A 25,106-nucleotide genomic window follows, 5' to 3' on the forward strand; every position below is an offset into this window, starting at 1 on the left:
AAAGACATGCGTTTAGTCGAGGACAGCTCCACTCACCCAAACTTTCTGATCAACTTGGTGAAGATGGTCTTCAGTTTGACCCTGAAGTGTCTCCTGATGTCCTCCTTGATGTTTCCAATGCCCTCCATCTGAGAGAGAGAGAGAGAGAGAGAGAGACCGACAATTAGCCACTGGGAACAGTCACTGACAGCCACAGGAAAAGAACAGGCTAAAATAGCCTATCTTCAAGCTCACAGCTTTGAGAGCTTGTAGATCGGCCATTTACGCCGAAGAGATTTGGTGTAGATAGACAAAGAAATGGTGCCCGTGCGAACTGAGCGGTGCAACTACATATACTTCAATTCAGTCTTGTGGTCATGATGATGAAGAGGATGGTACGTACCAGGACAGTGACGTGTGAGGCCAGGGTCTTGGTGTCCATGATGAAGAGGATGACCTTGAGGAAGCCCAGGGCGGCCTTGACCACCTCCCTGGTGCGAGAGGTCATCAGCAGACACACGTTCTGCAGCAGCTGTTCCATGGAGCTAGACTCGATGGTGTCTGGGTGGAACACACACAGGAATTACTCCTACTGGACACATGGAAAACCATGCAACCACCGCAACCGTGTTCACACGGGCAGGTACAAAGATGCAAAGCCACAAAGATCCACAGCACATTTGTCGCTTTGTATCTGAAGTTGAAGCCACTTTCTATCTTTTTGTAGCAGCTACAAACGACAGATTTGATTCGTAGCTTCACGTCGCTGGGCTTCCATTGAAAATGAATGATAGACTATCTTTGTATCTGCCCGTGTGAACGCAGCGTGAGAAGACACACCCCTTCATTGATGGACTGAAGCGCCCCACCGATAACACTCCTTTATTGCCTACCGTGTACTACCTCTACTTTTTAACTACTTGAGGCCCATTTGATGTTCTCATTAATTTTATCTAATTAATTTTGACTTCATCGTAAGATGGTGTGATGCGGCAAAAATACAATTTTTTTTTTACTTTTAGGTCTGCTATTTTTGAGACAATTGACAAAATGTTTGCCTACAATGACATGCCATCAACCCCACACTCCACATATGAGTGGAGTGGGGGGGGGGGGGAGCAAATGGTTAATCATCTTATTCTGCTGTAATAAAAATCCTGAATTCCACCCTTGGGGGAATAATCAAGTGCTATCAATCAATCAAACAGTCCATCCATCCATGGTAAAATGTCTTACCTTTATACTCGTACACCAGTCGGGTCAATGCTAGGATGGTGCAGGAGATCATGGTGACAGAGCCTGTCAGCCCTGCATACAGCAACACCAAATACTGATCTACAGCATCTGCGAAACAAGACCCACATGTTAAACCCATTTAGGCCTGACGTCGAAATAAAAAAAAAAAAAAAGTCTTCTGAAATAATATACATTCAAATATTTGTGCCGCATTTTCACGATTTTTCAAAAATAGCAGATCTACAAGCTCGTAGCGCGCCACGAGCTTGTAGATCTGCTATTTATCAATAGCTAAAGTATAATATAATGCTTAGTTAAAACACCAAAAGGGGTTCCCGCCCAGAATGGGTTAGCATTCTTTATAAATTATACCCTTATGCACTAACAACTAAAACATCATGCTGAAATGAATAATCGCCTCCGTGACCTTACTCTTTCACCCCTTCCCGGATTTAAACATCATCACATATGGATATTACATAATGTTGTGATATGAGACTAGATATCAGACAGCAGCATAAAGTTTCACTTAAAATAAACGATGGAACATTGGAATCGTTACCTTTGGTATTGCCACAGATGCGGACAAACGCTTTTCCTATTTCCACCAGCAAGGAGTAGGCGTTCTTACGAGCTCCAACCGACACCTCCTTGGTACAGATAATCACCTGGAGGAGAAGACACGCGTCAGTTAACCACTCAGAAGACTTCAAGACACGAGTCAGTTAACCACTCGGAAGACTTCAAGACACGCGTCAGTTAACCACTCGGAAGACTTCAAGACACGCGTCAGTTAACCAGTCAGAAGACTTCAAGACACGCGTCAGTTAACCAGTCAGAAGACTTCAAGACACGCGTCAGTTAACCAGTCAGAAGACTTCAAGACACGCGTCAGTTAACCAGTCAGAAGACTTCAAGACACGCGTCAGTTAACCACTCAGAAGACAGTAAGACACGCGTCAGTTAACCAGTCAGAAGACACGCGTCAGTTAACCAGTCAGAAGACTTCAAGACACGCGTCAGTTAACCAGTCAGAAGACTTCAAGACACGCGTCAGTTAACCACTCAGAAGACAGTAAGACACGCTTCAGTTAACCTGTCAAAGAAGACATGCATCTATTGTATACTTGGTTGTAACCATATCGCACGAAAACGGACAATCTACAAGCTAATACCAGGTTAAAAGTGGCCAGTGGTGGAAAAAAGTACTCAAATGTTTTACTTAAAGGACAACTTTAGTTTTTTCAACCAAGGTTCATGTTTTAGGTTATTAGAGAAAGTAAAAGATGAGTGTAATTATTTTTTTCATTTGCTGCTTTCTTTTCGTTTTAGCGATTTTAACTATTCTTTACAGGGGGGCGGGGGCATTCGAACATGGGGCTAAATATGTATTTTTTTTGTATTTTTTTACAATTTTATAGCATTTTTTTTATTATTATTTACTATAGTCCTACTAGACCCCTAGCCAGGAAGTTACATCTGGCCATAAAAGATCACAGGATCTACTGAATGTGAAGGGGGTACTATAGGGGGCTGCCATACTGTGTTGTAGGCTCAATATAATATGTCAGTTTGTCACCCCCTTCACATTCAGTAGATCCTGTGATCTTTTGTGGCTATAGTAAATAGTTAAAAAATGAATCGCTATAAAAAAAAATATTTTTTAATACATATTTAGCCCCATGTTCGAATGCCCCCGCCCCCTGCCAAAAATAGCTAAAAGAAAGAAAGCAGCAAATGAAAAAAATAAAAAAAATAACACTCAACATGAACCTTGGTTGAAAAAAACTAAAGTTGTCCTTTAAGTAAAAGTATCAATACTGCAATGTAGAAATAATCAAGTGAAGATTGTGAGCTTGTAGATTGGCCATTTTCAAATGGCCGAAATGTATATAGGGCTGAAGAGGTTAATGTATGTGTTGAAATAATAATCAGAATCTACAAAGTAACTAGTAACTAAACATTTTCAAATAATTGTACTTTTACTCCACGTAAAAGTACAAGATTTGGACACGAGGTGTAGTGGAGCACAACCGGAAACTACAAAATAAATACCTCAAAATTGTACTGAAGTACAGTATTTAAGTAAATGTACTTGGTTACTTACTACATGAACACGACTGACATGTGTGTGTCTGTGAGGAACACGACTAGCATGTGTGAGTCTGTAAGGAACACGACTAGCATGTGTGTGTCCGTAAGGAACACGACTAGCATGTGTGTGTCCGTAAGGAACACGACTAGCATGTGTGTGTCCGTAAGAAACACGACTAGCATGTGTGTGTCTGTAAGGAACACGACTAGCATGTGTGTGTCTGTAAGGAACACGACTAGCATGTGTGTGTCTGTAAGGAACACGACTAGCATGTGTGTGTCCGTAAGGAACACGACTAGCATGTGTGTGTCTGTGAGGATGTGTACAGTTCAGTTCGTACCTCTGGCAGCAGCTGTGTGATGAAATACTTGTGTTGTTCATCGAGATGTTTCACGATGTGGATCAGACACTTCAGTCTGGGCTGAAGTCAGAAGACAAAAGAAAATCAGATTATTTTACTACAACGATCATGTGCTCACTCGCTCGCGCGCGCACTAGAACCAGCTAAACTCGACTTGTCTTTTCAGGTTTTAGGCCTGGACGCCTGGTCATTTTGGGGCGATACCAAAGGGTTGAAAACTGCAGACTTACACCATGGTCACGACGGACCACTGCATGGAAGCTCCAGACCAGAATACTGTCCAACTGTTAACCCATTTTGACCTGAGATCAGATTTAAAAAAAATGTCTTCTACATCCTGACAGTTTTCTGAAACAGCTATGTTTCTATGTCAGTCGTTCTTCGATTTTTCAAAAATAGCAGACCTACAAGCTCGTAGTGCACCACTCGGTGGCGCGCTAAGAGCTTGTAGATCTGCTATTTTTCAATAGCTAAAGCATAACATAATGCTAACACCAAAAGGGGTTCCCGCCCAAAATGGGAGTCACTGTAAAAGTGAAATAAATCAACATTGAGCAACTGTGGCCCATTTCTTGACTAAAACGTTAGCAGTCTCTTACGCAGGGGGGGGTAGACGTCACTATGATGTTTAGAGCAGTGGTTCCCAAACCTTTCAGCCCGTGACCCAAAAGAGAAATTATACATTCCTCCAGAACCCAACATAGTGAAAATAGCAGATCTACAGGGTCACAACGCGTCGCTCCGCACCGCATTGTGAGCTTGTAGATCGGCAATTTTCACTACATCTTAAACATTTGTTTTCTAATTTATGGAATTGCATAGATTTTTATTTTATTTCTTCATGAAATGACTGGGATAGAAATGTGTCCTCGACCCACAAACGGGTCCCGACCTTAGAGTATATATGAATAGAGACGGCACCCGAGTTCTCCTCCCATCCACTTGCATTAAGTTGCTCTAAAGCGCAAGAGGCGATTTCACTCCTCCTTCCGGGTAGGAACAGAGTACATTCTGGGATGGATTTGCCCCAAACACATGAACGTGCTGCCGTTGACTATCATTGCACGCATGAAACAGCGTTCACGTGTCATCGTGAACGTGCACAATGATAGTCAACGGACCAGCGTGTTCATGTTTTTGGGCCCACGCTGCAATACCAAATTCGGCCACTATGTCCATTTCTCCTCAGGGTTTCCTCCGGGTGCCGTCTCTATTCATATATACTCTAAGGTGTTTGGGAACCACTGCTGTAGTGTGTGCACGGTGGTCGGTGGTCTTACCCTCTTTGCTGGTGACGAGGCGTGCTTCAGGTTTGCCATCAGGATCTGTTTGAGTGACTCCAGGTTGGTGACGACAAACGAGCGGCACTCCTCCCTCTCCCCTCCACACATCTCCTCCAGCACGCGGTACGCCTTCTTCTGCATGCGCGGCTCCTTCGTCTGGACGCAATTTAAATGCAAAGGTCAAGGTTCGCAATGGAATTTGGGGGGTTTTGGGGTCCATGGGCTATATGCACACAGAATAACTCATGGTCACAGGACTGGGCTGCGCCATGACACTTTCATGGACACTTTCATGGGAGCCAAACTCACACCGGAAGTTCAATGAATACATGGCAGTGAATGGAGCCGGCTGGACCAGTTCATAACAAACATTATTTATGAACAATTGAGACCTTTGTCGCAGCCCAGTCACGTAAAGCTTCCTTGCTGCTTCCCTACTTCCTTTACAGGTGTTACCAATGATAATAATTAACCCATTCAGGATTGGGCTTATTGTTGCCATGTATAGTTTTATTAGCAGTATAAAAAATTGCAATTTATGTTTTACAACAAAACTCTTACACCACAGACAACATCCTGCATAAATCTAAAACCCTATAGTAAAAACACAAGACTAATGTCCAGTAATGATATGGTGTGGCATTTCTGAGGATCTCTGATGTCATGTTATTGTTGATGATGTTATGATTGACTGGAGTCTGCAGTTTCTGCTGTCATGCAGGCCCTCTGTATTGTTTTCCTGTGCTTTGTATTATTCATTGCGTAGCAAGACATTGGCGCATGCGCTCAAATTATTTATCGTTTCTTCTCGCGGTCAACTCCAAATTTGGCCAGATGTGAGCCCCTTTGACTCAAATTAAAGTTAACCCATTTTGGGCGGGAACCCCTTTTGGTGTTAGCATTATGTTATGCTTTAGCTATTGAAAAATAGCAGATCTACAAGCTCATAGCGCGCCACCGAGATCTGCTATTTTTGAAAAATCGAAGAACGACTGACATAGAAACATAGCTTTTTCAGAAAACTGTCAGGATGTAGAAGGCATTTATAGAATCGTTCCCAGGTCAAAATGGGTTAATTTGACAGGGGAAGCCACTGCAGACCCGTTTCCGGGTTTTAGGACAACACAGTGTAGCCTGCGTAACTAAACATGTTGGGGAACTGTAGCTTGGAATCCATGGTTACAGATATTTTCCGCCGGTTCTTACCTCCAGATATGGCTTCATCAGCTCATAGGTAGTAGACATGCTGGCCTCGTCCACACAGGGAGCCATGGCGATGATCAGGTCCATGACCGACAGGCTGAGAGGAGACAGCAACGCAAGGGAAATGAGAATGTAGATTTTAAAACCCATTTTGGGACGGGAACCCCTTTTGGTGTTTTAAACATTATGTTATAATTTAGCTATTTAAAAAATAGCAGATCTACAAGCTCATAGCGCGCCACTGAGTGGCGCGCTATGAGCTTGTAGATCTGCTATTTTTTGAAAAATCGTGAAAATATTTATTTCAGAAAACTGGAGGATTTAGAAGATTTTTTTTATTTATTTCAAGGTGAGGTCTAAATGGGTTAAAAAATAAAAATAAAAGAGCATGACCAAAACCATTGATAAATATACTTCGTCGTACAGTGGGGGGTGTCAGAAAACAGCAGATCTACACGATCACTGTGTGGCACGTTGCGATGTGCTGTGAGCTTGCAAATCTGCTATGTTCATAAATAAGGCATTAGGCTGTTGTTCCTACCGGGTGAACTCGGTGGTCCCTGCAGAGACCAGTCTCTCTGTAGCTTTCTGCAGGAAGGTACAGGTCATCTGAGGAGGAAAGGAATCATGGATTAATTTGAGCACTGTTCACAGCCCTATTAAAGGATAGTGTGTGTGAGTGTATGCATTCTTGTATTAGAATTTGAGAAAGAGACATTGTGAGGACAATTTTCCACAAGTATAGTAATACAAATGTGTGTGTGTGTGTGTGTGTGTCCATAGCTGACCTGTGTGTCGGTGATGGTCAGGTAGACTCTAACGGTGTCTAGGACAGCCATCCTGCAGGGGTCAGCGTTTTCTCCTTCGGCAGGCGGCTGGCTGTACACATTGAACAGGATGGGCAGGAAGTTCTTGGAGAAGCGCGCCACCTCAGCCTTCTCTTCCTCTACAGACAGGGAAGCACATGGTGATGACAACATGCCTCCAATCATAGACATATAAAAGGTAGACTCTGGGGCGTATGTGCAAAAGTGAGGGCAAGCTTCCGCGCTGGTGCCAAGGAACGTAATGAAAGGAAGGGACGCGAGTCACGTGAATGGACGCCGCCATGACGCTCATGTCCATAGAACTCTATGGCTCATGTCCATATTAACTCTATGGCTCATGTCCATATTAACTCTATGGCTCATGTCCATATTAACTCTATGGCTCGTGTCCATATTAACTCTATGGCTCATGTCCATATTAACTCTATGGCTCATGTCCATATTAACTCTATGGCTCATGTCCATATTAACTCTATGGCTCATGTCCATATTAACTCTATGGCTCGTGTCCATATTAACTCTATGGCTCGTGTCCATATTAACTCTATGGCTCATGTCCAAATTAACTCTATGGCTCGTGTCCAGCGCACTTCCGCCCTCAGTGCGATACATGTCGCGCCAATGAATTGCAGCGGCGAATGAGGTTTCTACCTTTCTAATTATGTCTATGCCTCCATTACCTTCCTGGCACTCACGGGTGTCTGTACTTTAACACTGAGGTTTGGACATGTTTGCCTGTTGTAGGGCTGTCACTTTTCTTATGCACAATTACGTTTTTCACACTTTTAGAGCATATCCATCATATGCCATCATACGGGAATATCTAACATGCCAAAAGAATGGGAACATTACCATTTTTTATATCAAAAGTCCATAAACATCCAATTTCAATTACTTCCTTTGAACGTAAACATGCCCAAATCAAATAAAATGCCCCAAAAGGCCATTTCACTACGTCTTTAAATAATGTATAAACTATAAATGATAAACCATTCTATAGCAAACTGGGAGCAGGAACAGACCAATTTTAAAGTGTTAAAGAGAGATTGGTCCTCGCCAACACACAAATGGGGGGGGGGGGGGGGGGGGGGGGGGGGTCATGTGAACAATAGCACCTGAGCAAAATGAGTTTTTGTATGTTCCACACACTGGTAAAGTGTTTGTGAGTTGTGAATGCATACAGTAGGTGTGTATGTATGTACATGCATGCCTACGTGTGTTGCAGCTCTTGTTGATGATGGTGCGTAGGGCCTGGCAGATGGTCAGTCTCAGGTCGGGCCGTTCGTTGATGGTCACGCCCAGGGTCCGGGCCACGCCTTTGTAGGACTCCAGCACGTCCACTGCCCCGTTGCAGAACCCAGGCAGCATGGTCCAGAACTGACAGGAGAGGAGGAGACAGACAAGAGAGCCATGACACCTCCAACCACGTGATATAGCTGCTTAACCCATTTAGACCTGAGGACGCATGTGTGTCATATTATAGCTTTAAACCCATTCTGGGTGGGAACCCCTTTTGGTGTTTTAACTAAGCATTATGTTATACTTTAGCTATTGAAAAATAGCAGATCTACAAGCTCATAGCGCGCCACCGAGTGGCGCGCTATGAACTTGTAGGTCTGCTATTTTTGAAAAATCGTAAAAATGCGGCACAAATCTTTGAATATATATTCTTTTAGAGCGAACGTTTTTTTTATTTCGACGTCAGGCCTGAATGGGTTAAGACCTGAGGACCTGGTTCTACAAATGTCTTCTAAATCAAAACAGTTTTCTGAAGATCTGAGCTCACCTGCATCTGTAAGGTGTGGTAGACTTTGGCCTCCAGCTTCTGCCCTGCTTGTTCCAATGCTTCAGCTGCGGCACAAATCAAAAGAAAGAAAACTAGAATCTGACCGATGCCACCAGTTTTAGGTGAGTATATTATTCAATTTATGAAGAGAACATTTAAATTAAACCGCAATGAACAGGCAAAAAATGCACATGTGAACTTTTAAACTGCAATTTTCTAGCATACTGGCAGCACAGGCATCAATACAATAAAATGCTTTTTTTTGTTCATTATACTAAAAGGTCCATTCAGACAGGGAGCGGGTGACGCAGGCGTTGTCGTCTGCATCAAAGACCGGGTCTGCTCATGAGCCGCACGGAACACGTAGCATAAAAAAAAGCTCACTAGTCACAGCTAGTCACCGGCGGGAGTGTGCACGAAACAAGCACGTGCGACGATTTAACCCATTTTGACCTGAGATCAGATTCTAAAAATGTCTTCTACATCCTGACAGTTTTCTGAAAAAGCTATGTTTCTATGTCAGTCGTTCTTCGATTTTTCAAAAATAGCAGACCTACAAGCTCGTAGCGCGCCACTCGGTGGCGCGCTATGAGCTTGTAGATCTGCTATTTTTCAATAGCTAAAGCATAACATAATGCTAACACCAAAAGGGGTTCCCGCCCAAAATGGGTTAACGGGACCGCGGCCACGAAAATACACTTGCGTAATCGCCCCTCAACTTCTCCACGCGTCCAAAACAAACGCACGCCTCTCATTGAAAATTAATCACTAGGCGTGTCAGTTGCTGCCCGTCTGAAAAGGACCTTAATTCGAAAATCGGGACACATTGGCTGAATCAATTAAGCCAAAATAAGGGCCGATCCTATATTACAATTGAAAACATGTCCCCAAAAGCACGCACAGGAACAAAAGGCACCAGCTACTACGTCACTGACACGCTGCAACACGCTGCAACACACACTGCAACAACACACTAACACGACACAGCCTTACCCTCCGCGTCGATCCACGGCTATCTCCTCATGTCGCGCCGCACGCCCACAATCAACAACACCCGCGTAAAAACTGTCATTGCACTGCCACTACAGCCGCCTCCCGTCCACACTCACAAACAACATCAATATCAATAACAAACACAAACACGCCACAAGCACCGACACCCCCGCCTAATTTGTTGCCAGGTCTATGAAAACTAGCCCAGAAAAAATGCCATTCAACACGCTACTTACAACTCGCTTACAATTCGCGGACCTGGCAACACTGCATCCTGTTTTCCCATTGGCTACGGTTGCTACAACACGCATTTGCACTGCATCTTGGGAGCAACACAGCTTAATGTAGGGGTCACCGATTGCTGTGCTACATCCCCCTCATGTTCTCAACACCCCGTTCGGCTACACCACACACACTAACCTACACCATTCTCCACATGCAACACAGGGCCCTTATTGGCTAGCCCCCTCACATGGCGATCCCCACGCAACAAAACACAGCCAGCCACACACACACACACCCACCCACACACACACACAACGCCCACGTTCGGAAATATCGCACTGAGCGCACTGTGCAAACCTGGCGTGGTACAACAACAACAACAACACTACACGCACACGCGCGCGCTGCAACAACACACAGCTACGTACAGTGTGTGTGTGTGTGTCTGTGTGCGTGCGTGCGTGCGCGGGGGGGAATTTGGCTCGCCTCGCGATGCAGCGCAAATGCCACTACACTACACAGGGCTCGACAGTGCGACTAGGTACTCGCATTTGCGCCTTACAACATCACCGTGCGAGTTGTAACATTCACTTTGTACCACCGGTGCGACTACACAATCCGAACTTTCAAGCTACAACTTGCGCAGTTTACATCCACACGAATGTGTCACTCTCTCGGTTCTGCACCGCTGCTGGAGAAGTATAGCACTGTCGCAGGCAGCGCAACTAATCCCCCCCCCCCCCCCCCCCCCACACACACCACCGAGACGGAGGAGAGAGAAGAGAGCGAGAGAGACAGAGAGCACACACGTGAGTCCTGCACATTATATTGACCCTATATTAATTTGTACAACCTAGCAAAGCATAAGATATGATGGTTTGGAGAATAGGCTGCTCTCTCTTTTTACAAGACATAAGCCATTGCATACAGGTTCTCAACCTTTTTCATTTCAAGGACCCCCATAACTCTGAGAGTAAAACCAAATGGACCCATAACAGTCCCATTTGATTCCATTTGTACAGTATCACAGTTAAACATTATAAAACAGTCCATTTGGTTCCATTTGTACACTCTCAGAGTTACAGACCTGTAGGTTCCACTTGGTTCCATTTCTACACTCTCAGAGTTACAGACCTATAATGGGTCCATTTGGAACCCCCTCAAGGAACCATGAGGGTCCCTGGAACACACCTTTGACAGCCACTGCTTTAAATCTATACATAACTAATATAGAGCATATTTGATCCATTTATTGTTATGGATAAGAACAACAACACTACACGCGCGCGCGTGCACGCGCTGCAACACAAAACAGCTGCATAAAACGCGTGTCACTGTGGACTTCTGTATCTGTGGACTTCTGTATCGCAACGCGGGGCAACGCAACTCTGGGATGAGCGGGCCGAAGGCCCGCGAAATTCTAGTATCGTACAAACCAATTTGACAAGTCAGGCTCACGTATTATATACACAAGAGAACCCCACCGTGGTCAGCGGATAAGACTACGCATTTACCTTTCTGCTTCAGTGTGTTGGCCAGAGGGAGGAAATAGGAGACGAAGAAGGCCAGGTGGGTCTTCTTCACGTGGTCTCGTAGGACCGGGACCAGCCAGCTGCGTGGAAACTCCAGATCATCCCTGAAGAACAAAAGGGCACAAAAGAACAACTCGTTGATAACATAACTCCAAAACAAAATCCTATACAAACTGTAAGTAAGTACATTTTATTTATAGAGCACATTTCACAGACATCATAGTCACAAAGTGCTTCACAACAATAAAAACAAAACATGTCAATGGTAGTAAAAGTGAATAATAAGAATAAAAATAATAAGAATAAAGCAAGGAAAAAGACAAAAAAGAAGAAGGCACTGGTAAAAATCAAGAAATCAGTACAGCACTATGTTACAAAGGCCTGTCTAAAAAGTGTGTGCGTGTGTGTGTCTTTCTTTACTTACTCGCATCCGGTGATGTTGAGCGGTACGGCTGCCAGAACTATTTCGGGCCCCATGGCCTCCACCGCGCCTCCCACGGCTAAATCCAGCTCACCGCTGGAGGGGAAGTGAGGAGTGGCCCGCAGGTCTGACAGGGACTGTAACGACTGAAGAGGGACACAGAAGGACACGATGACAGGTCTGACAGGGACTTTAAAGACTGAAGAGGGACACAGGAGGACACAATGACAGGTCTGACAGGGACTGTAAAGACTGAAGAGGGACACAGAAGGACACAATGACAGGTCTGACAGGGACTGTAAAGACTGAAGAGGGACACAGAAGGACACAATGACAGGTCTGACAGGGACTGTAAAGACTGAAGAGGGACACAGAAGGACACAATGACAGGTCTGACAGGGACTGTAAAGACTGAAGAGGGACACAGAAGGACACAATGACAGGTCTGACAGGGACTGTAAAGACTGAAGAGGGACACAGAAGGACACAATGACAGGTCTGACAGGGACTGTAAAGACTGAAGAGGGACACAGAAGGACACAATGACAGGTCTGACAGGGACTGTAAAGACTGAAGAGGGACACAGAAGGACACGATGACAGGTCTGACAGGGACTGTAAAGACTGAAGAGGGACACAGAAGGACACGATGACAGGTCTGACAGGGACTGTAACGACTGAAGAGGGACACAGGAGGACACAATGACAGGGACTGTAACGACTGAAGAGGGACACAGGACACAATGACAGGGACTGTAACGACTGAAGAGGGACACAGGAGGACACAATGACAGGGACTGTAACGACTGAAGAGGGACACAGGAGGACACAATGACAGGGACTGTAACGACTGAAGAGGGACACAGGAGGACACGATGACAGGTCTGACAGGGACTGTAACGACTGAAGAGGGACACAGGAGGACACAATGACAGGGACTGTAAAGACTGAAGAGGGACACAGGAGGACACAATGACAGGTCTGACAGGGACTGTAACGACTGAAGAGGGACACAGAAGGACACAATGACAGGGACTGTAACGACTGAAGAGGGACACAGGAGGACACAATGACAGGGACTGTAAAGACTGAAGAGGGACACAGGAGGACACAATGACAGGGACTGTAAAGACTGAAGAGGGACACAGGAGGACACAATGACAGGGACTGTAACGACTGAAGAGGGACACAGGAGGACACAATGACAGGGACTGTAACGACTGAAGAGGGACACAGGAGGACATGATGACAGGTCTGACAGGGACTGTAAAGACTGAAGAGGGACACAGGAGGACACAATGACAGGTCTGACAGGGACTGTAAAGACTGAAGAGGGACACGGAAGGACACAATGACAGGTCTGACAGGGACTGTAAAGACTGAAGAGGGACACAGGAGGACACGATGACAGGTCTGACAGGGACTGTAAAGACTGAAGAGGGACACAGAAGGACACGATGACAGGTCTGACAGGGACTGTAAAGACTGAAGAGGGACACAGGAGGACACGATGACATCAGGTCTGACAGGGACTGTAAAGACTGAAGAGGGACACAGAAGGACACAATGACAGGTCTGACAGGGACTGTAAAGACTGAAGAGGGACACAGGAGGACACGATGACAGGTCTGACAGGGACTGTAAAGACTGAAGAGGGACACAATGACATCAATAGTCTACAGGTCTGACAGGGACTGTAAAGACTGAAGAGGGACACAGAAGGACACAATGACAGGTCTGACAGGGACTGTAAAGACTGAAGAGGGACACAGAAGGACACGATGACATCAATAGTCTGCCAGGGACTGTAAAGACTGAAGAGGGACACAGAAGGACACAATGACATCAATAGTCTACAGGTCTGACAGGGACTGTAAAGACTGAAGAGGGACACAGAAAGACACGATGACATCAATAGTCTACTCCAGTGGTTCCCAAACTTTTTCATGTCAAGGACCCCCAAATCAACATGTATTAGGCCACGGACCCCCCATTTGAAAACATATGCCAGTGACTCCGATAAGGGAGGATTTTTACGTCTCTAGCAGTGATTCCGAAACACATTAATTTCAAGGACGCCCAGTTTCACACGCATTATGCTACGGACCCCCGATTTAATGGCATTTCTATCTCTGGTACCCAATTTATATTGTAAAACCACTGTTAATTTAACTCTGAGAGTGTACAAATGGAAGGGTCCATTTGGTTCCATTTGTACACTCTCAGAGTTACAGACCAATAAGGGTCCATTTGGTTCCAAACTATCTCTAAGCTAGGTACCCCCTGGAACTCCCTCAAGTACCCCTAGGGGTCCCCGTACCCCACTTTGGGAACCACTGGTCTACTCTATAGCAGTGGCTGTCAACCTCATCTCTGAGTCCCCACACAAACCCCATGTTTTGAGTATCACCGGTCTATATCCTCAACTCACTATTCTGTCCATTGCTTGTCTTTGGTGTTATCAGAACCCCGGTGCTGTATAAACGTCTGTGTGTTACCTTGGTCATGACAGGGTGCGCTTGCTTTCCTGCAGCTCGATAGAAGCAACCCAGCACCTGCAGCACGACGGGCCAGGAAGCATGGAAACGATAAGACAGACCCTCCTCCACGATACTGGAACACACATACACACAAATATGACACCATTACAACAACAGTCATCATTGTGTAACTTAGGAAATGATATGAATAAATACTATTTTTCTATACAGCTCTGGAGCTCACCGGAACATTTTGCAGACGTATGCTGGGTTCCCGGTGGAAGCCGTGGCACTGACGGGGCCTATCTCTGCCATTCGAGGAGCCACACACTCATTCAACAGAGCCTGGACACAAAACATACATGGTTGAATAATAATAATAAAGATTGACTGGATTTATACAAAAAGAAAAAAAGAAAAAAAAAAAGAAAAAAAGATTGACTGGATTTATATTGTGTTTTTTTTTCCTTTTGTAAATTAGTGATACTACTGTATGCAGATATACTGTATGTTCGTAATGTTTCCTAGATACTCTGTGTGGCGTGTAATTGTCATCTTGCGATCAATTTACGTGACCATTTACCATGTTTCTTCTCGACTTGGGTTCATGCCATTTACTACTATGGTAGTCGGCTCAGGTTGTTCTGTAATAAACTAGCCTGGGAAGCATTCCTTTTCAGGGTTTATGATCCGGTCTGGAGCGGATGGTAACTTACATAATTTTGTAGTCATCAGGCAGGAAACTACAAATCGGAATCAGAAGTACCTCAAATTCCCTGTGATCAATGGCATCGTAATTTTAGGGCCTATACCTAATAAAAGTGTTGGGTGGGGTATTAACCATTTCCATCAATCCGTAGGACGTAGCCACACGTCCTAGGGAATCCAACCGACGCATGCATTGTAAGCTGGCAAAAATACTTCTCCGGTTTTTTTCCGGATCGTTTCCGGGGGCGGTTCAGAGTAAAATGGGCCATGTCTTTCCGGCACCCCAGAGCTTCTATTTTGAAGGAATCCCGGCACTGCTTGTGTTAATCTGATATGTTTCTTCGAGTACGTCTTAAAACGATTAGTTTGTTTGGTCCATATTTTATTCTAACTCGTAGCGACTGGTGAGACAAAAAACAAACAGGGGGGACCAAAACAAAGCGATGCCGAAAAAGCCGTAAACAACAAATGGGAATAAGAGTGTTTTAACACCAACAGACATCTGAGGACCGTTCCTTTACCTTGAGCGTGTTGGCAGCTGCAGAAGCCACCTGTGTGTGAGTGGACAGGAAGCAGTTCATGGCAGCGGAGAACAAACGAGGGAGGTGACCCAAACTTAGAGAACTCTGCAGACTGCAGGGAGAGAGACGGGAAACGGTGATCAACAACATTGCCAGAGGGGAAAAAATGCTACTGTTATTTGGCGCACATTGCTGTGTGTGGAAGTGATTTACCTCGCCAAGTGGACATGGGCTTTCTCCATGACAGCCAGCCAGGCCAGTATGGGCTGCAGGTCATTCTCACTGGGCAGGTAGTCATACAGGGCCTGGTTGGGGACATTCCCATTGACATGTACATTTTCATACAATTCATACAATCCCAGGTCGGTTTTGTGCCTTCACCTGCTTTGCTTCAGTGTTTTATTCTGTACGTTTGGACAAATCAATGGTGCATTTCTCTCACCGTGATGATCTGTGCGTTGAGTTCAGGTGACAGAGAGACGGCACCCGGTTTCCCACTGAAGAGTCTGTGGAAAGCCTGCATGGCGCTAGCCGTCACCAGCTGCAACCGACACAGGGAGATTATGAGAGGAATGTATCTACCTGTCCTGTCCAACCAACACAGGGAGAGTATGAGAGGAATGCATCTACCTGTCCTGTGTGTACCGACACAGGGAGAGTATGAGAGGAATGCATCTACCTGTCCTGTCCAACCAACACAGGGAGATTATGAGAGGAATGTATCTACCTGTCCTGTGTGTACCGACACAGGGAGAGTATGAGAGGAATGCATCTACCTGTCCTGTCCAACCAACACAGGGAGATTATGAGAGGAATGTATCTACCTGTCCTGTGTGTACCGACACAGGGAGAGTATGAGAGGAATGCATCTACCTGTCCTGTCCAACCAACACAGGGAGAGTATGAGAGGAATGTATCTACCTGTCCTGTCCAACCAACACAGGGAGAGTATGAGAGGAATGTATCTACCTGTCCTGTCCAACCAACACAGGGAGAGTATGAGAGGAATGTATCTACCTGTCCTGTCCAACCAACACAGGGAGAGTATGAGAGGAATGTATCTACCTGTCCTGTCCAACCAACACAGGGAGAGTATGAGAGGAATGTATCTACCTGTCCTGTCCAACCAACACAGGGAGAGTATGAGAGGAATGTATCTAACTGTCCTGTGTGTACAAATGATCAATGGCTTTGTGTCCCGAGGTCATAATATGCATAATAAAGCAATAGAGTAATTTCAGACGAGTTGATCAGAGAATGTGAGGCTGTGAGCAAGGGAAATGAAAGGTTGCGAAACTGTGGTCAAATTTAACAGCATCACAAGCAAAACAACTTAAAATACAAGCACCCGTGCATCCAAGGCAATGAAACACAAACAATTCACGCAAGGGGCAGCAAAAATAATTTGATGCGCGTCCTCCGGAGGTCCGAAAATATCTTTTTTCATGTAAAACACGATGGGTGTCGGTAACTGATGGCAAAACGTTCAGCATTTCTTTCGCCCTACTTTGTGTACTCACCACATGGCTGAGTGTCATCACTCGGAGCAGAGTCTCGCAGCAGGACTTGACCGCCCCCAGAGGGAATGTAACCATGAGCTCCTTTAGAAGGCCCAGCACGTGTAGTATGGTGGTGTCCTCTTTACTGCCTGAACACAAACACACCACACAAATGATCAAACATCTCCAAAAAAAGGGGGTAGGCCAGTTGTGAAAAACAAAATGCCTCTGAGTCAGAGCACATGTCCTCTCTCTCACCCCCGGCCTGCTCCATTTCTTTGATGCAGAACTTGGCGGTGGCCATAGCAGCCGGGTGATGGGAGGGGGCGTTCTCTCTGAACAGGAAGTCACTCCCCCTGAGGACTGCACACACGCTCACGTGGGCGGCTTTACGCACCTAGACAGGATGAAATGAAACACACGATAAAGAAAAGGATGCACCATAGTTTCACCGTCGCATTGTGTTATGATCTTGAAAAGACACAGTTAACACCGTCTTGCATACTAGTAAGACGTATCGGGGATACACTCAAATATCACTGCATTGTACAACCAATGCAAAGACTTTAAGGCGGTCCGTCATAATAGGAATGTCATGTGATCTGTTCCAGTCTATACATTGGATTTAGATGTCCTCAGATTTAACGGCAGGCGGGGATCTCTGGTCTTCTGGCTGTGCGAGACTACAGGCACAAGGAACACATTTGAGCAGGCAGTGGATAGAAGCAAAATTCCAATGCCCAAAATCTCAGCCACTCACTCACGCTCGCTCTCTCTCCAGCATGGCAGTGTTACGGTGAAATTGGTGACCTGACGAAATATATGTGACCATCTTGTGGACTTCACATAACTTACATGGAGGTCTTTAAATACATGGCCTAAATACCGCTAGGTTAGACTCTGCTAATAAACAAACCGCAGTGATTATTATATTATATGATGTCTAGCTCTCATATAATGATAATGCTGAAATAGATTGTCTCCCATTTCAGCAGGTCACCAATTTCACGGTAACACCGCCATGCTGGAGTGACTGAGTTTGAGTGAGCAAGTGGCCGAGATTTTGGTTATTGGAATTCCGCTTTAGACGTCGGGCACTAGAGTAGACTTTGGAAAGAGAACCAGGAGACGGACCTTGGGCTTGCTGTGCACTGCGAAGCTGAGCAGACCATGGAAAGCCTGCAGAGTGGAGGGGTACGTCCACACCGATGCATCCTGCTTCCTCAGCAGAGTGGCCAGGCAGCACAGAATCTGGATAAGACACATACGTTAATGAAACACACGTTTTGTGTTGCACGGAACATAAACACCTAAACCCTACGTGTTTCATTGGCCGGCGTCCCGTAGGGGTCTATAATGGTCTTTTTACCAAATCTTTGATATACAATTCAACTTTGCCACATGTTATTGCCTATTTGTCAATATTGGCTATTTTCTCCAAATGTTCATCCATCACGCATATGACATGCACAGAATAGTCTTCACCAGATGATAATAATAATATACATATTTGGCTTTGAGGCAACAGACATCCACTCACCCATCGGAGGGCAGGAGCAGAGTCAGAACTGGCCTGCTTCGACATGACGTCCATCAGAGCTTTAGCCGTGTCTGAGAACTTGGAGATGAGAACTGGAGCTGGGACCCTGGGAGACATAATTAATACACATGCAACAATAAATATACAGTATATATATATATATATATATATATATATATCGTCTGTCAGGTGGAAACCTCTTACATCCAATACCGATTCAAATTTGAAAGTAGCAAGTAGTAGAAGCTCGACAAGCTCAAAACGCATTGCTTCGCGCCACGAGTCTTTGAGTGGGTCCCCAGCTAAGTAACAGTCTTTGAGTGGGTCCCCAGCTAAGTAAGTCTTTGAGTGGGTCCCCAGCTAAGTAACAGTCTTTGAGTGGGTCCCCAGCTAAGTAACAGTCTTTGAGTGGGTCCCCAGCTAAGTAACAGATACTTAAGAAATAAACAAAATGAACCCATACCGCTACTTCTGCAACTCTGAGAGACTGTAGAAATTGAATAAAATGGGCCCTTATACATTTCCATTTCCAGGACTTTACGGTGTATATTAGAGACAAGAGATTGAAAATCTTCAAATCAAATGGGGGTGTGTGGGTTATAACGGGTTCTTGGAATGTTAAAATAAAAAAAGCACGAGATACACCACACCAACCGTTTCATGGCGAGGTTAAGCAGGTACGCCACAGCAGCCTGCGACTCCCCGGAGTCTCCATCTACAGCCTCGAGGGTGGTCATCTGGAAAAGAGCACCAACACAACGCACAGAATTGGCTTGAACTGGACACGACACATTTGACAATGTCGAACTGAACGCAACAATATAATGCCAGTAAGTATACCCACCAGAGCAGCAAAGTACTCGGTCTCCGTCTCTTTCCCTCCCTGAGCACGGATCACTTCAGTAACGGCTGCCAACACCGCACAGATCTGTGGAACAGATGTATAATATATTATATAGTATGTATAGTTTACATAGATACTCCACTGTTATGTTCTTAGTTTACGCATGATTCATGATAACTACTTTTTATATATGTGATGTATGCCATGCTTTTGTTATTGCTTAATGTAAGTCGCTCTGGATTAAGAGCGTCTGCTAAATGCCTAAATTGTAAATTGAACACATCAAGGAGCAGCACTAAGATCTGAGGCTGATTCTACACCTGCTTTCTAAAATCAGTACTTCTGATCTACATGGAAGCCATGCTGTTATCAGACCCTGTCTTGTGAACTGCAAAAACCTCTTATCTACATATTTTAACTTTTAGTTTTTTCGTAAATGAATGCCCTATACTTGATAACACTACAGCGTCACAACAGAATTTCCAAAACTCTTCCAGAATATTTAACCCAATTTCCAGACCTAACAATCCTTCATCCAGTGCAATAATGAGTCTCTTACTCCTATGTGCAATGTCCAAATAAAGCATAGAATGTAGAATGGTATAATTCCATGCCAAATGTTTTGCTACACCACCTTCTTAGGGCATAGGATCATGCGTCAGCACGTTGTCAGCTTGTAGATCTGTTCTTTTTGTCACATCCTCCAGTACACATTTGGCTGCAATTACCGTTCGGCAAAATACGACTTCTGCTACATATACAATTAACACAGTATACAAAGTTTAAGAGGTTAATTGAACTCAGCTGGCTCCATAATGAAGATGACGAACCCACCTCTTTGTGAGCGGCCGAGTTGGACTCCCAGTAGCGCTGCACCTTTCTGAAGGTGACGTTGGTACAGTCTGACAGACCACTGAGGAAAGTGCCAGAGGTCCTCTGTGAGAGTGGCTGCTCCTCTGGTTCCTCGTCCATACAGGCTTCTCCGCGGCCACGCCGCTCCAGGGGTCCTTGTGTCTGCAGATCATTGTGTAGCTTAATAGCGTCCACTGTCAGGTCACTCTTTGCTATGGACAGAGACAGAAGACAGGCTAGTGAGTGGGAACTAGGCAGGGAACTAGGAACTAGGCAGCCAAAATATACAGCTCCTTATCAAACACACAAAAGTGAAACTTTCATATATTCGATCCATTGTGCATAAAGTTTAATATTTCTTTTTTTGTTTTAACTCAAAACGCATGATGATTATGGCATACAGCTCATAAAAAATAAAAACAATCCCAGAAATGTCGAGCATCTGAAAAGTATATTAATGTACAGTATGCAGTCAATACTTGGTCTGGGCTACTTTTGAACATATTATTTCATCAATGGGGCGTGGCATGGAGGTGATCAGCCTGTGGCACTGTTGAGGTGTTATGGACATAGACATTATAGTAGACGCCCTTTCCGGCTCTGAGGCGCGTGTCACAATTGAAGGCACAATTTTCCTGAGATTCCTTGCAAAGCATTTGCCTTCAATAAGCAGCTTCCGCGTGCGTAACATAAGTCCCGGAAAAGACGCGCTGTGATTGGCCAGTAGTCACTTGAGTTTTATTCTTTATTTTGTTTTACTGAGAATAAGGTTAGCAATAAGTTTAGGGTTAGGCATAGTTTTACTGGGGTTAAAGATGGAGTGCCACAATGTATGTATTTTTCCAGTTTTTCATGTGTCTATGAGGTGACAGTACTTCTTGGACCCCCTTTGTATTTAGGGTTTCTTCCTGGAGGCTGAACCCTTTACAGTAAAACGGGCCAATTAAATAAACACTGATAGTGTGACGTATAATTATCTTACGCACCCACCCAGCCACCCACGCACTTCCCCCTCATTATATATATATATATTTTTTAAATACGACAACCTCTGTGGGCGGAGCTGCCACATACACATATTTGAATTTTGAACATGGCAGCAGCACTGCTCTGTACCAAACGGTGTGACAGGCAGTATTACAGATGATGGCCCCCCACCAATGAAGAGGGCATTACCTCCTTGCCCTTTGTCAAAATTTTGTAACAAAATGGGTAGAGCCATGGGCAGTCCTTTTGTAAGGAGGGGGAGAGACTAGGAGAGGTGGGTGGTGTTAAAGTAGGAGGCGGAGGGACTGGATTAGGTGGGTGGTGCTAAGGTTAAACTCACGTATACCTAATGGACGTGTCCACATAAAAACGACATTTTAACAAATACTGTACACTTTTTTGAAAAAGTTCTTCCTCATATAATAATAAATATACCTGATGATCATGTTTTAGGCTGGAAAACAATCGCGGAACTCAGTCTTTAAGTTTAGGAATAGGGTTAAGTTTAGGCATCGTTTTACTGAACATAGTTTTACTGAAGTTAAGTTTAGGAATAACTTAAGGTTAGGTTTAAGCGTTTAAGCATAATTTACTTTTTAGGTTAGGTTCCGCGGAACTTCCGTTGGCTGTATGCCCGGAGCGAGTTGGTAAATGGGCGACTCGTTTGGTATTCGTTATGGAAGTCCAGGTTTGCTTTGATGCTATCAAGGAAGTCAATACAAATGAGCTGTAAGCTCATTTGTATTGTTGAGTCTTACAACCTCAAGGTCTCACACCTTCCGCTTGACAATTCAACCTAGAATCTCTGTGGGGTTCAGGTCAGGCCAGTTGGCTGCTGGTCAGTTAAAACCATGGTCAGTACACCAATTACTAGTAGTTTTGACTCTGTGGGCAGATCCAGCTGGAAAGGAAAATCAGCATCTCCATACAGCTTGTCATGTCAACACACTGAAGCACAAAGTGCACCTGATAGATGGCGGTGTTGACTCTAGCCGCAATTTGCAACTCTAGATTTTTTTATAATGGGATGAATCTAGAGTTGCAATACCCTCCATTGACTCCCCACTCATCCAATTTGCGTTTGCGATCTGCTTGTCTTAAACGACATTAAACTCACCAACATTGCAGCTGTAGTCCAAGCTTGAATTATCCTCTTTCAATCTGCCGAGCTAGTTTTTCATAGAAATCCCCCATAGACATGTTATGAGCTACTTTCTGTCAAGAAATTCTGTGCAGGTGATTCTTTTTCTAAGTGCTGGAAGTTTGGAAGCACTCGTCATAAGTCACTGAACGGTCCTGCGTACCACCTGTTTCGAATTTGCACATAATGCAGGAGGCAGCAGCGCGACCCGTTAACAAAAATGAGTGCTTCCAAACTGCAACACTTAGAAAAAGAATCACCTGCAGAGGATGCCTTGACAGAAAGTAGCTCATAACATGTCTACGGGGGATTTTAATGAAAAACAAGCTCGGCAGATTGAAAGAGGATAATTCAAGCTTGGACTACAGCTGCAATGTTGGTGAGTTTAACGTCGTTTAAGACAAGCAGATCGCAAACGCAAATTGGATGAGTGGGGAGTCAATGGAGGGTATTGCATTTGCAACTCTAGATTCATCCCATTATAAAACAAATCTAGAGTTGCAAATTGCGGGTATGTTGACTCTGGACTTCATACACCAGCAGATGACATGGCACCCCAAATCATCACTGACAGTCAGACAGTGACAGTGAAATCCTCACAAACTGAAGTCAATGATAAATGTCAACTAGCTCTGATCCATAGCCCTAATGCCATTGCTGCCGTTGCATTAAGGCATTAGGGCTATGGACCAGAGCAAAATGTCAACATTGATCAAATTGTCTGCTGAGGCAGACAATGTGAATGTCTATGATGAATGAATGATGCCAATATTCATGTACCTTTAGTTTACAGTCAGCTACGATAAAACTATATGACAAACTATAAATATGACATGTTGTGGCTCACTCACTCTGACACACAGAAACATCAGCTCATACATAACGTTATACAGGTCAACTCGTGCGTTAAGTGCAACTTCAAAACCATACACAACCTCACAATGAATTAATTTAAACCTTTGAAACTTTGAGCATTTAAAGATACCATAATGGCTAAGCTAAGTGCTAATGGTAGCACAGAGACCCACGTGTGATCAAGGAGGAGGAAGGCTGAAGGCTCTTACCAGTCGGTCGGCTGAAATAGCGACTTTTTGCGGCCTCTCGGAAGTGACTGGTCTGCGGGTTGGAGTCGCTGCTGTGACCTTTCCTCCATCGTTTCAGTTTGGACGACGTCCCGGATTTTAATTTCCCCGATTTGACCATTTTGTTAAAATTGAGAATAATAATCCCCGTTCTCTCAACTTTCTGCACTGCTGACGCTGTCGCTCATCTGATGACGTCACCGTCAGACTCGCGTGTCTGGTCTTTGCTTGTTATTTACTAACCAGTAGAGGGCGCTGTCTACCCAAAGGATAGATATGCCTTTCTCATCTATCCCTGTCTTGAATGTCTGATGTGATGATGACCATTGGAATATAGTGTGTATAAAATAGCTCAAGGCTCTATTGCTGATTACTTAGGTTAGGACCCGCCGCAGTGGTGTCCGATTAGAACTTAAACCAGGATGCCTTGACATCCCCTTCTGCCTTGAACAGACCTCTATTATATATTATCCGATTAGGCTTTGTCAGGATGACTGAACCAATTAAGATCCATATATAGGTTCTATCATATTGATCTGATATTAGCATTAGGTCAACCTGGACCAAATATAGGAATAGTCGTACTAGACACGTCATATGTCACATAGCCCGACGTCCTAGTCGAATATCCCCATATATGGAGACTAAATGTCCAATGACCAACTCTCCCTCCTCCTGATATGAATAGAAGTGAGAGTCTTCGTTACAGTGTGTGAGAAGGCGGAATAGAAGAAAAAACATAAAAAACGAACTGATCATACTATCGGATAATTTAATTTGAATGAAATAATAAATAAATACAATTCTATACATTCCATATTATATTTTATCGATAGTCCCACTCCCTCACGCCTGTCAATGTCTCAAAGCAATGTCCCACCTAGCCCGTCTCCGGACCCCCCGGGTTGAGCTCCTTTAAGCTCAACCCGGGGGGTCCGGAGACGGGCTATGTCCCACCCTATGTTTCCACCTCAACTGTTCAACCAGATAGGCCTATTTATTCAACCCATTGAGATGAATATTTTTCAGGGTGGTTAATTGGCATCTTTCACTGTATAGGGCCTCCCAAAGCTGAGAGTTAGTGTATGCCGTGCATATGTTATTTCAATTGTGCACAGTACATTTCTCAGTGATGGAAAGTACATTTACTTAAGTACTTTGTACTTTACTTGAGTATTTCCAATTTACTTTTACTTCTACTCCACTACATCTCAGAGCCAAATTTGTATAGACTACTTTCACTTTTACTTTAATTTTGATTAGAAAACATACATTAAACACTTCAACCCTATACATTTCAGCCATTTGAAAATAGCAGATCTACAAGCTCACAATGCGTCACATCGGCTAGGCTATTTTCAAAAGATTTTGTACAAAATTTGAACTTGTGAAATGGGACATTCTGCAATATGAGTACTTTTACTTTTAGTACTGTAAGTACATCTTGATGCCGATACTTTGGTACTTTTACTTGAGTAAATTTTTAATAGGCCTATGGGACTTCTACTTGTA

General features: G+C 44.4%; 1 protein-coding gene across 2 annotated transcripts in view; it reads right to left on the bottom strand.

Moving 5' to 3' along the window:
• rrp12 (ribosomal RNA processing 12 homolog) overlaps positions 1-23,805 on the bottom strand; it is a 29,992-nt gene extending 6,187 nt beyond the window's left edge. For both annotated transcript variants that reach the window (XR_013790940.1, XM_079512068.1), the window contains exons 1-26: positions 23,577-23,805; positions 20,367-20,596; positions 19,533-19,616; positions 19,343-19,425; positions 18,689-18,794; positions 18,283-18,399; positions 17,407-17,545; positions 17,170-17,297; positions 16,092-16,190; positions 15,863-15,954; positions 15,650-15,761; positions 14,665-14,765; positions 14,439-14,553; positions 11,945-12,087; positions 11,503-11,624; positions 8,771-8,835; positions 8,199-8,361; positions 6,946-7,103; positions 6,699-6,766; positions 6,161-6,254; positions 4,952-5,110; positions 3,651-3,731; positions 1,778-1,883; positions 1,216-1,323; positions 383-540; positions 37-128 (exon numbers count right to left, since the gene is read on the bottom strand). Coding sequence is in view for 1 of the 2 variants with exons in the window: in XM_079512068.1 (XP_079368194.1) it covers positions 37-128; positions 383-540; positions 1,216-1,323; positions 1,778-1,883; positions 3,651-3,731; positions 4,952-5,110; positions 6,161-6,254; positions 6,699-6,766; positions 6,946-7,103; positions 8,199-8,361; positions 8,771-8,835; positions 11,503-11,624; positions 11,945-12,087; positions 14,439-14,553; positions 14,665-14,765; positions 15,650-15,761; positions 15,863-15,954; positions 16,092-16,190; positions 17,170-17,297; positions 17,407-17,545; positions 18,283-18,399; positions 18,689-18,794; positions 19,343-19,425; positions 19,533-19,616; positions 20,367-20,596; positions 23,577-23,715 (3,062 nt within the window). In the remaining variant the exon portion in view is untranslated. The remainder of the gene's footprint in view (positions 1-36; positions 129-382; positions 541-1,215; positions 1,324-1,777; positions 1,884-3,650; positions 3,732-4,951; positions 5,111-6,160; positions 6,255-6,698; positions 6,767-6,945; positions 7,104-8,198; positions 8,362-8,770; positions 8,836-11,502; positions 11,625-11,944; positions 12,088-14,438; positions 14,554-14,664; positions 14,766-15,649; positions 15,762-15,862; positions 15,955-16,091; positions 16,191-17,169; positions 17,298-17,406; positions 17,546-18,282; positions 18,400-18,688; positions 18,795-19,342; positions 19,426-19,532; positions 19,617-20,366; positions 20,597-23,576) is intronic.
• Positions 23,806-25,106: the final 1,301 nt, after the last annotated feature.

This window comes from Electrona antarctica, assembly GCF_951216825.1.
Source record: "Electrona antarctica genome assembly, chromosome: 10".
In the NCBI taxonomy this organism is placed as follows: Eukaryota; Metazoa; Chordata; class Actinopteri; order Myctophiformes; family Myctophidae; genus Electrona; species Electrona antarctica.